The following is a 14684-nucleotide window of genomic DNA, read 5'->3' on the forward strand; positions in this document are numbered from 1 at the left end:
GATACCTTTCTCCAGTTGGGGCAATCTCTGCTATGAACTTTTGGGTAAGTATAGCCATGTGCTCAGCCAAAAGGCTGGCCTTTCTCTTGTTCGTATCTGTAATTTGTGGCCTGAGGTATGTGCAGTTAGAGACCTGGTGCCCCAGTTGAGCATGCCTAAATGTCACAGATGGCGAAAGTGTGGGAGCCAGGGCTAGCGGGAGGTGATACATCCACAAGAGGCAGGTAGAAATGTTTGGTGAGTTTTCAGTAAGTGTTACAAGAACCTTGCATCTCAAGCACACAACTCCATGCCCCACTGGTGTGGCTAACACTGAGAATCACCCACTGCATTCCCAGAGAACATGAGACAGAACACTGGAGGCTTTATATGGGCAACAGTCAACAGTCAGGAGACACAGCAGGTCACACACAGCAGGGTTTCCACCTGAGGTCTATGTACATATACAATTACACATAATTATATTTCTGTAATTACTTTGTTTTGAAGTTTTATTTATTTTATTTTATCCATTTAAAGACGCCTTCCTGAGAAGGGTGTCTATATATTTCACCTGGCTGCTAGATGGATCCAAGGTCCAGAAAGCTTTAGAATGCCTGGCAATTAAGAGAAGAGCTTTCTAAATAGTGGAGCCAACCTGAAACACCAAGGTGTAACCATTACCAATGATAATCTTGCCTCTTCAGATAAATCATAATCCAGGTAATAGTCCAGTATCACTGCCGTAACACAACTACCATATGTAGAGCTGCCACTGGTGGTGATCAGAAGCCAGGGACCACATGGGGCTCTGATTAACTGATGTTGACCACCCTAAAACAGAGCTAAAACAAAAATCTCTAATGAATATGCTCAGATCAGTCAGGTCTTACAACATTACATATATGAAACAATTACTCAGAATCAAAACACTCCTGATAATTTTTATCTTGTTTGACTAGGTTTCCTGAATGTTTCAAAATAATTACTCAATTCTTCCATATAAAAAAAAAATAGAAAAGAACAATGTGGACCAGGTCTGCTGGGTTTGATTCTTTCTGATTCTTTCCAGGAGAGTAAAGTATACTGACACCAACATGTAAAAAGAGAAAAGAAGAAAACAGAGCTAATCTGTCCTAGTCCCAATCTAAAACGGTACAAGATAGCAGAACTTGGCTAAATCAAAATAAAAATTCATCCTTAGGTAATTCACATTTTTCTTGGAAATCCATTTTAATACTGTACTAACTCTGAATGTGTCTGACATTCTTAAATTTAATTTCATATTAGATTTACACACACACACAGACACACACCCTCAAAACCCTTTATCAGAAGGAAGGAAGGAAAATGGTCAGCTTTCCTTAATCATTTCTCTTGGCTCATGCTTTAAGATCAAAGTAAGCAATTATATACAAAATCGGCTCCAGAATAATAAATTTAGATTATGAATGAAGTTAGAGACACAAATAACAAAGGCAAGTACAAATTGTTAAATTTCATGAGAGTAGTATTTAAAATACTACATTTTCTGATACTGTCAATTTGACCCTGATGCAAAATAAGAAAATGCATTTCAATTCAAAACACAAAGTATTCTTATAAATTGGAAATAAATCAGGAATACTCAGGGATACCCTAAAAGGTTGAAAGGGCCAAGCGTGTTGACCTCTTGCTCCTCCATTTAAAGGTCCCAGGTGTCTTCCAAGCCTCTGTAGACACCAGACTGATATTTTATAACATCAGATTTATGTTCTGAGTTTCAGCATTTTAAGAATTAGGTTAACAGTGGCTAAAAGTAAATTGAGTATTTTTAAAATTCTGCCAATAATTCTTTTTCAGTAATAATTGATTTTATTAGCATTTTATGAATGTTTTCAGATGCTCTATTACCAAAAATGTATAGCTTTTATTTAAAACTGAAATATGCATTTTTGAAATATTTTTCTAAAAAATATCTTAAATTTCCCATGTTGTTACAAGAATCAAAGGAGATAGGCAATATTTTGCATGATTTTAATGTTTTAATGATTTGATGCTTTGTTTGTCTAACCTTTTTTTAGAGCAATGAATATCCTTGTCAAAAAGGAGGAAAAACTGAGTCACAGAATCCCAATAAAAACTTTCTAGATGGTCTCAGAGAGGTGATAAGAAAGGTTGGTTCCTAAAGTTTCCAAAACCTTTGGCTTCCATACTGATGTCACCAAAGTAAGAAACTGAAAAGGGGGTACGCAAAGAGAATAGCATGGATTTACCTATTCGGATCTTAACAGATTTTGCTTCTTTGATTTTAACAATTTGATCAGGTTGCATAAAGTTCTAAATAGCCTTCTAAAAGTACCAGCATGGGGTAAATGTGAAATATTATGGTGAAAATGTTACACTGTCACAGAATACATGCCACAAGAAAGCATGTGCAAATTATATAAATCCCCTCTATATTTTGATATTTTCTTAAGAACAGGCAGTTCCAGTTAATCCTTGAATGAAAAAAAGTAATGAATAATGTGCCCCAAAAGGTACAATACCAGTGTAAATATTAATAATTTAATATGTAATAAAAGTCATCCTGAAAAAAAATCAATATAGTTCAAAATAATTTTAAGCTGTTACCTTAAAATATGATTTGATTTTAAGGTTGTAATCTCAGAAAATGTATAATTCAAAATAGTTTTTAGTTTTATTAACAGGTTGTGTGTAGCTTCCTGTAATTGATAACTCGTTTTTATCATACTTCAGTTACAAAAACAGTATTGTAATTGAAATTCAGTCCACAAATCATTCTGAACCCCAAATTTTTTTCATATTTTGTGATTGAGAATTCTAACACTGCTATACTAAATAAGGCTAAAAAGATGTTTAAAATATGCATACTTCAAGAAAAGATTATAGTAATGTAAAATCACACAAGAACACACCAGATCATTTTTTCTGAGGTTTAATTTTAACTAATGAATTTATAAATGATGAAGGTAATACCAATCCAAATCTTTACTTATTTGTAATGCACAAACTATTTTTTGTAACTTGTAGGTGAAACAGATTCTTTTCACCATGGCAATGCTTTCACCCTTATTTATGGTCTTTCTTTTTCTTTCTTTTTTTTTTTTCCTTGAGTCTTTTTTCTTCAATAGTTTAACAAGTCACTTCTGGTTTGGCTAAAGTGCGATCCTAGCACAATAATGTTTCAACTTGCAAGGAAGAACACCCTTATTGAGTTGATAGAACTCCACGAGCTGGATTAGATCTGTAAATCTTGTGTGGCCATCATCCAGGGTGTGGAACATTTCACCATCGTCTTCCACCTGCAACAGGAAAAATGACAAACCGGTAAGAATGGCAAAATACCCAGAAAGTCAATCATACTCTATTGCAAACTGCATCTATAATTGCCAAAATTGGCACGTTTATCATACTAAAGGACAGTGAAAAGAATGTTATGGCATGTTCACTTCTTTTTATAACTTCACTTGCATCTAAAAGAAATATCATCAGATCCTAAGGTAAGCAGTGTGGCTCTACTTTCTACTTCTCCTAATGTTCTGGAATCAGAACAGTATGACAATTCTCAATCAATACAGTCTACAGTGAGAAATCTGCACTATTCAGCATAAAAGTAAACCAAAGACGTTAATGCTCCCACCTACAGAAATTGATTTTCATTTCTAATTGTTGTCTAACTAAAGCCTCACTTAGTATATTAAAAGTGAATATTCACCATAATTGAAATCAGTAAATTGATTCTGGAGCAACCAAACATTAGGTTAACAGAATGACAGGGCTTTTTTTTTTGCAATGAGATTTTCTGTTATTAACAATTCTTATTTCCCAGGGATATCACTCACAAAATCAGTGAAGTAGGGAAGATACTTCATGTGGACTTGGAATAATTCTAAAAAGAGGCCATTCAAAAAAAAAAAAAAACAAAAAAAAACACTAGCAATTTAGCAATCTCATGTAATACTTTCCTGAAAGGAGACTGGATCTCGGTTCTACACTATCTGGTTCCAATATACACACACACACAAAAGTAGCAGAAGCAGCAAAAAAAACCCCAAAACAAGTTGTGCCAATCAGAAGTAGAATTACAGAAATTTTTAAAGTGTGCTCAGAATAGTTTAAATTATCTCCAGTTCTGCAGCACCTGTGTACCTATCCATAATGATTAAAAACAAAACTACCAAAAAAAAACCGCAAACATTTTGGGGGCAGGAGAGGAGAAAGGGCTCTAAAATAATGGTTTTTAAAGAACCACTAGTAGAATCCAGGAGAAAGAATGTTCTGTGGCCTTTTAACAATAGGTGGCATGGGGTCTATACAATACTACCAAATTATATTTCATGGGAAAAGAGAAATTTAATTTTTACAATTCCTGTATTTATTATATTAATCCAGACTCATAAAGCCATTTCTGTCAAACTTAACTCTAGTCAAAGTACAAGTTCCCAAATTATATTTAATAAAAGAACCAAAGAAAACTAAACTTTCAAAAAGCTTATGCATTAAGACCATCTCTAACATACAAATATGAAATCACAAATTACTTACTGGTATAATTTGAAAGTGCTTTATTTTTTGTCCATGACTCATTGACAGTACGAAAGTTTTGGGATTACTCTGACTATCCCGTACCAAGAAAACTCTAAAGAGAGAGAAGGAATTTCAATGTCTCTACATTTACTCATAGAAATACAGCATGTACCAAGTCTAGGAAGTATATTCATAAATGTAGCCAGTTTCCCTTTACCGTGAATTTAATGATAGGATTATCCAATATGGTAAAAATATAGTATAACATAATCTTATACTATAAAATTGTCATCAGAGCTAATTTAATTTTAACAGGAGAAATATACAGCTATTTGTCAGATCATTTGCTCATGATAACCACTATGCTGGCATCAGTGATTAGTGCTGGTCCTTCTTCCACCGGGAACCTGGGTATTCACATGTAACTCTGTGGTACAGAGCATGGGGCATTAGCATATCGTTACTTTAACTTCTGGGTCATGTTAAGAGTCTGAAAAGAGGAAATTATTTAGAATGAAATCATTTTAACCCCCCCTTCTACACTGGATCCTTTCTTTTGATTCTGGTTCCTACTATTACATACACAACAGAAAGTGAGAAATGAATATATTCTAAAAAATCAATCCTGAAATCCTTCATTAAATGTTTGAGCAAAATATTTTAAGTAAAAGAAACACTCAAACAACACGTACTTTAACCTTGAAGAACGCAGCAGAAGAGCCTCTGAAGTAGGCTGGAAAAACGAGACATGGCCTAACAGCCTAAGAGGAAAATGCTGCCAGGCGTGGATTCTTACTTACTGGCAATTCAGTGCAAAACCAGCTTTGTATTAATTGTTGGCAAACAGACTGTGCAAAGAGTCCCCTCTGGTGACTCCAATATGAAACCTCACTGTGCCTGGGCAAAGACACAGCCAAATTTGAGCCATCACAGATGTCTGATGAGATCATCCATTTCATTTGTGGTGTGAGATTCTGACATTACATCACTGGGAGATGTGACAAAAGAGAGTTTCACTGGTAAATCAAGCTAAGTCTCTCCCCATTCCCAAGTAGATCACTAGTGCCACCTAGTGGACTGCCTGGCATCATCGCATCTTTCCAAAGGAATACCAAAATAATTTTTTTAATTAAAAATTTAAAAAATAAAGATACTGTCATTCTTTATGCAATTATTTCATTCAATTTATAAAAACTTGGCCCAGGAATAAGGGAAACTTTAGTCCTCCAAAACATTTTGAAAATTCTTTGTGGTTTGTTTCTTTTCTTGGTTTTACCAAATTGTAATTCTGCTGATTATTCAAATTTACATCTAAAAAGATCATGTTCCACACAGAGAAGTATATGGAAATCTTTTCTTATTTAGAGTCTATTGAAATGCTGACTTGCTATTAATAATCTTCCTGGGGAAGATGCATTTTTATCCAAATGTCAGTATTAAATCACCTTGAAATCTTGTCATCATCTTAAGCCAACTCTTGAAGATATAAGATCCCATCACCACTTGTTTAAATTGTTGCTGGTTTTATTACAACCTCCTTAATTTGAATTCCATTTGGAAAGAGAATTTATCTGGTATTATAGAGAGTATCTGAAGTACTTAGTAATTTGAGAAAAGGAAAATTCATTAGATCATAAATCTTATATATTTCCTATTTCTCCTGTAACTCCCCTGGTATCCCACTAAAAGATAACATGAGAGTAAAAAAGTACTATTTTCATAGGTTTTATTACTTTAAACTGTTAAAATTTAGAGAAAAGAAAATAGCGATGTAAACAGAAAGAAAAAAATAAAAGTCTAAATATATAAGAAACAGTTTTTTACTTTAACATACCCTGTATCAAACTTAAAAAATACATAACACATAAGATGATGTCATGGTCATGGCATAAGCCATACTTTGCAATCGCATTAAATTATATGTTCAAATCAAAATGCTGACACCCAAAAACAAGTTCAATTTCCCCCATCAGTTAATATCTGAGATGCACAAATGGCCAATATTAGCAATTACTGGTTAAAAGGAGAGCATCCTACTCAGCTATCTGTTCCTTTTGCACAAATACCAAGCACACACTATGTAGCAGGGATTACATAGGTATTGCTAGGATTCAGTGGCAACCGTCCGACAGAACAAAGTCACTTCTGTTTTATTAAGCCAAAGTCATAACTCTGTCTTGAATAAATAATTGCTGATTATAGAAGAAATCAAAATCACTGCTATTCAGAATCAAACTCACCCATCCACTAGACCTTGCTGAATAATCAGTCGCTGAGCCTCTTCTCTAGAAATTTTGTGGTGAAACCACGGTTGGGACCGGTGGATCGCTGAAGAAATAAAGTGGAGGAATACAAAGATTTGTTTGGAACGACCATGCTTTCATCACGCACCTTCCACCACAACCCCTCAGCGAGTACATCGAAATGCACACCTCCACCCGTTCAGCCTCAGCAAGCGTCCACACACATACCCATGTTCGTGGCAGAGCTCTGTGAAGAGGCAGTGGGGCTACCGTGAGTGCCCAGGCGTAAACATCCTTTTTTCTGTGCAAGGAAGCAAGAAACAAATTTCAGCTTCTGGGATGAAACAAATCCAAATCATACATGTTTTGAAGAACATGAATCTGAAGCGTACCCTCCATGCTAGTCCTTCTTCAACTGCAACTGAAAGGGCTTCAGTGGGATTTTCTATGACTCTGCTTTTCTGGCCTGAGAAGTCCATTGCTACCAGGGAATTTTCTGATATACTTCTCTGGAAAAAAAACACACACACTTTTTTACCATGAAAATATCTTTGAAGTTACCTTTCAGTGCTTTGCTGACAATACATTTCCATTTTAGGATGTGGTTCCAAAGGTGGCTAGCAGGAAATTAAAAAGTTAACAAAACATTTTCAAGAGAAAATGGTGCTTTAAAATATTTTGGTTAAAGTTACACAGTTATTTGTTCAGGTCACTGAATTAAGTGTTGAATAAAGAGATTAAAAGCTTTTAAGGTAAGCATGTCTTTCCCCTGAAACAACCCTATCTCTTCACATTCTCTATTTAAACAGAAAAACACCAGTTTAGAAAGGAATAACTCTTTTTCTGCCTAAGATCCATTACTTCCAAGTTCATCTCTCTATTATGCTTTGAGGTTCATCAATTATCATTTAAATGTCAAATCTATCTACCTATAAAACAGCTATTTATTTAAACTCAACACACTAAAGCTGTAACAGACTGACTCAGTACTTCTTTAAAAAGAAATAGTACTCATATTTTATAAAGGAATGAAACACAATGTGTATTTTGAGTTTATCACATCAACTTTCCTCTTAAAAAATGAAATTTAGTGAAATAATTCAGATACCTCCATAATATTACAATTTCTATGACTTAATATGTGAATATTTTTCCACCTTGTGAGTATGAATGTGGTAAAAATAAGAGCTGCAAAAACAAGTGTGAATGACAAAAGAAGAACTGATATAAAAGGAAGACATTTTAAAACAAATATAATTTTAAACAAGAAATAAAGTCATCTTTTTGCCAATTACTTTCTGTATTCATATTCTCTGAAGGTAAAAAGAAAGCCTCCGAAACCTGAACCTTATTTTTGTATTTTCTTTGTTTAGGGCTCTACTTTGCAACCACCTTTTAAAAAGTGTACCACCCCAAGTCATGCATCCTAAAAAACAAACAAACAAATAAACAAAACCCAACCAGTTGTCAAAATCTCCAGTCAAGAGTGTCACTCAGCTTGTAAGAATTAAAACTCTCCCAAAGAAAAACCATCCAAAAACAGCATGGACAATGTTTCATAGTTATTCCCCACTCATCATTAATAGAAGAGCAACACAAAAAACACAGTTCCCATGGTAAAGGATGAGCCAGTGTAGACCTGGAGACTTGTGACTTAAGACCATTTTCTCTCCCTTTACGTGGATTCAGCCGTACCCAGCTTGGTCTAACAGCTTCTAGTCAAATGTCTGTTTGAAATAAAATCTGGTCCACACAAAAAAGCTGGCGGGTGAGGGATCATTTATCACTGCATTACACATCCCACTTTATTAGCATTTGCTATTTCCTCTTGAAACCTTACTGTATGTAGTGGTCCACAGTCTTACTACGGTTCATCTTTATTTCTGGAGATCCGGCGTGCAATCTTTCATTTGTTACAGTAGCCTTTATAACTGACAGCTGCTCTTTCCAGCCAGATGCTGTCTCTGTAATCTCTATTTGCTGTCACACCTTACTTTGCCCTTCTCACCCCGTGATCTTCTGTGCCGGGCTGTGGACCAGTCGGATACACTTTTGCTTTGCTGACATTAATGAAAAGCTTCCACCTGCCCACACCACAGAGTAACTAATCTCAATCATAATGATAGCTTTATCCTTATAATATCTCTGCCTTCACATGCCAAGATAGGCTCTGTAATCACGAGGTCCTGATCACATAAAAAAAAAATCGTCAGGAAAGAAAAATAAACATAACCAGGTGTTCTTACTCTTTTTTTTCCCCTACGAAATGACAGACTAAAATGTAAAACAAGATCCCATGTTCCATAATTACTTGACATAAGTAGGGAGTCTACAATGCAAATAAGTATTTTCATTAACTACACTAGAGGAAAACACAGGAAAAAATAGCAAATGTTTTCTACTGAATGGCAGGTGGTGGATGAAAAATTAATAGTTTACCTTTGGTGGACAAAGAAATGGAAGTGAAACAAAATCTGACTCGAACTAAAAGGTCATTTTCAGCTCAATTTCTTTCACACAGGAAAGTGATGTTGATAACATTCAGAATCAGTGTATTTCTCAAATATTTGTCCCTTTTTCTAGCTCTTTCTTCTGGTGGGAAAAAACAGAGCAAGCCCTAGAAAAGGGTTCACAATCTAAATGGTATTCCCCGCTTTTTAAGAGAGAAGAGGCCTGGGTACACCCTGCACTATGCAGACCACACCTTGGGATCAGATCCAAACACTTTCTGTGAGGTGGGGACATGAAATGCTTTTCAGGCAGCTTAGCTAAGTGGCTACTAGTAGCCACACACTCCCCATCACCCCATTTGAAAGATCTACATAAATGTGCAATCCAGTCCTTAACAAGAGGGCACAGAATTTCCTCAGATATTGTTCTCTTATCAGCTTCACATGAAACCACTGGACATCAGAGATGTAACTGATTCTTGGGACTATAAACAGTCCCCCTTATTTTATACTGCAGGATGCCAGTGACTCAGCCAAGGTCCCACAAAAAGCTTACGGTAAAAAAAAGAACAGGCCCTATCTAGGGGTCTTTTATGTAACACAGGATGGGAAATACAAGGAAGAAAATGCAGTTTGGAATGTCTAGCTCAGGGTCAAACGTGTGAAATAATAACAACTTGAGTTGACTGGTTTTTCCCATCCTCTTACTCCAGCCAGGGCCATATTAACAGATGCTCCTTTAAGTGAATCCTTTGTTTGCCCTAAAAAGGACCAAACATATTTGGCTTCTTGAAATGTCTGCTGATGTTTCTCATTTCAAAGGCCCATCAGGGGTAGCTATTATGTGCTATATATAGTTACGATATTCATTATGCTATGGTACTTTTTCTCATTTCCTTTCTCAAAATGAATCCCTGGAGAAGATGATAATGCTGTTCCTTTAAAACTATAACCAAAGTATATTAAGTTTTCCACGTTGCTCCCTAAACATGGTGACTTGATGAAAACCAGCAGAGGTCAGTGAAGGGCACTGGAATCCAGGATACAGGTCACTGATTCTTTCATGATAATCAAGAAATTATCATGGGATTCTGCACAGATACCAAAGTAAACACAAATACCTCCCCAACCTTCTTAGTTTCCTTCGTGAAAATTAAGAAGAGTAGAGAGAAAATTCTCTACGCTGTTCTCTCCGATTACGTCAACTGCCACACAAGGCAGGTCCTCCCCATACGGACACTTAAACCAAGGCCCTCCAATCCCTGATTACAGCCAAATTCACTCAAGGAGTGTCTTCTCCTAAATAAGCTCTTGAACAAGTAAAGCTACATTAACCAAACTGTCATGGACACAACAATAGGATCACTTTCAACGGAAAAAGGCAAGAATTTTACCATACTTGTGCATTAATGGCAGCGATGAGACCAGAAAGTACTTAGTTTATAACATTTTTTCCCTATGATTAAGAGGGCCCTAAACAATAATTGCCTCCAAATCACGGCTGCTATTAACATGCTCATCCTAATAACTTCAGACTCTTTTAAAAGAAATTTAGAAGGATTTAGGAAAGGATTAAGATAATAAAATTCATATTCATATATATATATATGAATTAAAAGATTAGGGTAAGCTGACAAACTGTAAAAATTCTCACCTTAAAGCTATTGCTTTTATGAAAATTCATTACATTCCTTAGTTTCTTATTTTAGGGCTAAAAATAATATGACACAAAGATGAAAAATTACTCTTCCATAACTTAAAGCAACCTAACTACAGAATTGGAGTTCTTTTTCCATGTGAGTCTATCCGGCTTCATAATCAGCATTATTTCATGCCTCATTCCTAGAACTGAGCATATCTGCTACGTTACATGTGGGGAAATGTACCTTCCTTGGTCACAGACGTGAAACGCGTATTTTTAACCTAAGGGGAAATGCAGCACATTAGCTGATTTGTAACACAGGCACGCACATCTGAATCCCTAATGTACTCAATATTAAGAAGCGTAAGCAAAAATAGCAGAACATAAACTTTAAGTTCAGAAATAAACTTCTTGTGTTCATGCACAGGAAATTAAAATTAGGTCCCAAAGAAGGGAAAAGATGCATCCGTGTGTAAATATCCAAGTGGCACTTAGTATAAATCTGAGAAGCAGTACTAGTCTTAATGCAATGCATGACCTATATTTGGCTTGCGGCTTTTAGGTTTCCTAGAGAGCAGTATGCTTTTCAAGGACCTGGAACTTTAAAAATTTTATTGTTAGAAAGCCAGAATGCAAAAGAGCTCACATGCGTATACTGTAGCTTTTAAAATTCTAAAACAATGGCGTCTTTATGCTAGGCTGTGATAGTCCCAGAATTAATATTTAAAGAAATAAATAAACCTACAATCAAATCAATCATTAAGAAACGTCTACAACCTCAAGGAAAATGTTCTATAAATTATCTCATTAAGATCTAATCCTCAAATGTTTTAATCACACAGAATGACCCTCATAACACTTTCAAATATTTAAAATTTGTTTCTAACATACAGCATGATCTATTTTGATTGAATAGTTCATGTATACTCTACTACTGTGATTTTATCACACAGGCTGCAATCATTTAAAAAAAAGAAATCACAAAATAAATAGTTTAATAAACATGATGACAGGATGACGCCAAAAAGTTACTTTACTTGACCAAAAGGAAAGAATGGAAATGTACTGTAATGTACATTTATAATGGAATGTAATTGTAGATTACTGTAATGTAAATATAAAATAAAATGTAGGTTCAAAAACGTGGTCCTTACCATGGGTGATACACTCTGAGAACTGCAGCCACTTCTACCTTGATATGGATGCATGTAATTCTGGTACAGCTGCATGCCATACTGCAGAGTAAATAAATAAAAACACATGCCCAGCACTTTTACTACACAGAGGACTTAGGAAAATCAACATTTTCATTAATTATATATCATCAATATAAAAAATCAGAATTATAAGCTTTCCTTAAAACAAATAAATGAAACATATAAAATTTTGAAAGATAAACTTTTAGTGCCCTGAATAGTACAGTTTAAAAGACTGGCTTGCTTTCTTTTTTTTTCTCTGGACCCACATTTAAGGTCTAGGTCACAGTATAAAGATCTGGAACTGACATGCCTACTCATTATTCTTAGCATCAATAGCACCAAAGCCTTTTGGAGTGGTATATCACCTCGCAATAAAAAAGCTCACTTGGAAAGGGTGCCTGGCTTTATGGTACAAAGAATCTGAGATTCTTACACATATCCTAAGCAAGCTTGGATAAAATTTACTATAACTCAATGACTTGACTGATGGATTACATTGTCTTTTTTTTTTCTTTTGGTATATATATATATACACACACACATATATATATATTACATTGTCTTTTGTAATCCATAAATTTGACACTATTTTGAAGACCCTCGCACTGTATCATTCTCTGGTAACAGTACTCTCATGGCATTGTTTAATTTTTGGCTTTAAATTCAGAGAAATCAAGACGGTAGGGAATCAGGCTGATTTCAGACAAAGGGTCACGGAACGCAATGTAAAGAGCAGTAGGTAAGAACTGCAGTATCTTTACTTTCAGGAAATAGCATCATAAGAACTTCGGGCTACAGATGGTAAATGGGCCTAGATTATAACTGGATTATGAGTTTGAAAAACATTAAGAATGCCAACTGCCCTGGCCAGAGTTATCTTGCAGGGGACCCCATCTGAAATAAGAAGACAAGCCCCTTAGACTTAAGTCACTTTGTTAAAAAAAAAAAAAAAAGAAACCAATGGAACAGATAGGCTTCTTTTTCTCCCTGCTGCCCTCTATAATTTTTTCCATTTCATGGAACCATAATGAACTTGAAAATAGGTCCTATATAAAAGAGACACCATGGAAACCAATCTTACCCTTAGGATGAATTCCATTTAAACATTCCAACAGAGCTGCTTCTCTTCTAAAAACTATTTTCTTAAAAGCAATTCCAGCAAAGTGGATATATTCGGTAATTAGGCAGAAAATCAGAGGGGGGGCGAGGGGAGTCACTGTTTTCAAGATTTTGCTTTTAACATGAATACAAACCCACAGTCATTTAAAATTCTCTGTGTTGACTTCTTTATCCAATTATTTCCCAACTTCTAAAAATTATTTTTTAAGTTAAGGTTTGATTGACATTAATAGGACCTAATGAAATTTATTTTAAATCAACTCTAAGCCTAGAATAACTTTAAAAAGAAGACAGAGGCGCTTAATTCCTAGTCAAGTTCATTTTGGAGAATATACAATAGACTCCAACCAACATTTTCACAAGGTACATGCTGCTTGGCCACCTTTTATTTACCTGCAGTGAAAAGCCTGCTACCTACTAATAAGACTGTTTTCTTCAAAGATGTATTGTCCCTGGTACCCGTGGTGTTAGGTACTTGCTTCTGTGCTGTTGGAAGTCTTTAGTAGGCAGTTAACTCTGACCAAGGGGTAGGGCATGGGTCACCTTAACATTTCCCTGTCCTATGGAGGGGCAGATAAGGGACTAAAAACTGTTAAGAGAGAAGCTAGCAGAGGTCTAATTGAAGGGAAGGGGAAAAGACAACATGTAACTAGGACACTGTACGTGAGCAAATCTCCCCTTTCCTAAGCCTCTGATTTTCTATGATTCTGTATGTAACTGGAATTTCTCCAAAGAGAATGGGAGTATCTCTAGCTGATGTTGCATGAAGTGTTTACAAGCGTATATGAAAAAGAAAGGAAAATAAAACAAGAGGCCAAATTCTTAGGGGAGGTTATATCTAATAGTATATAATGAAAACATGAGGGGCGCTTCTGGTCCAGCCAACATAACATAGGCTAGTCTTTCCCTGCTCCTTGCCACAAAGTACTAAGATAAGACAACCAAAGGAGACGATCAAGATGCCTCTAACACCAGGTGAGCCCAGCTGCACCATCCAGGGGGACCAAACAGGTACCCCACTGACAACCTGCCAGCCTCAGTGTTCGTGCTGGCAGGCCCAGGCTTCCTGTAGCTGATTATGTTAAAGTGTAAAACAGATCACATCACTTTCCTGTTTGAAACTGTTTGGTGGTTTCTCATTGGCTCCAGGATAAAGGACCTCACCTCCCTCTCCAACCTCATCTGGAAAAGCTTTGCCATAATTGAAGCAAACAGGGAAGACAGATGTGGGAGCAGAATAATAGTCCTCATGTATGTCCACATCCTAATCCCCAGAACCTGTGAATATATTAGGCTGCCTGGCAAAGGGGAATAAGGTTGCAGATACAACTTCAGGGTGCTAATCAGCTGACTTTGAAATTAGGTAATTAGCTTAGGTTATCCTGCTAGATCCAATGTAATCACAAGGGTCCTTAAAAGAAGCCAGAAGGGAGAACCAGACAAATGGCAGCATGGAAAGGACTCAACCAGATATTGCTGGCTTTAAGGGTGGAGGAAGGGGCCATGAGCAGCCTTCAAGGCT

The 14684-nt window shown here is 35.9% G+C and overlaps 1 protein-coding gene across 5 annotated transcripts in view; it reads right to left on the reverse strand.

Moving 5' to 3' along the window:
* Window positions 1–2901: 2901 nt before the first annotated feature.
* GRB14 (growth factor receptor bound protein 14) overlaps window positions 2902–14684 on the reverse strand; it is a 105066-nt gene continuing 93283 nt past the window's right edge. For all 5 annotated transcript variants that reach the window (XM_010982450.3, XM_031451556.2, XM_031451557.2 and 2 more), the window contains 6 exons: window positions 11999–12079; window positions 7145–7261; window positions 6981–7053; window positions 6750–6837; window positions 4528–4621; window positions 2902–3284 (listed from right to left, as the gene is read on the reverse strand). In XM_010982450.3, the coding sequence (XP_010980752.1) occupies window positions 3138–3284; window positions 4528–4621; window positions 6750–6837; window positions 6981–7053; window positions 7145–7261; window positions 11999–12079 (600 nt within the window). In that variant the 3' untranslated portion in view covers window positions 2902–3137. The remainder of the gene's footprint in view (window positions 3285–4527; window positions 4622–6749; window positions 6838–6980; window positions 7054–7144; window positions 7262–11998; window positions 12080–14684) is intronic.

Source organism: Camelus dromedarius, chromosome 4 (assembly GCF_036321535.1).
Source record: "Camelus dromedarius isolate mCamDro1 chromosome 4, mCamDro1.pat, whole genome shotgun sequence".
Lineage (NCBI taxonomy): Eukaryota > Metazoa > Chordata > Mammalia > Artiodactyla > Camelidae > Camelus > Camelus dromedarius.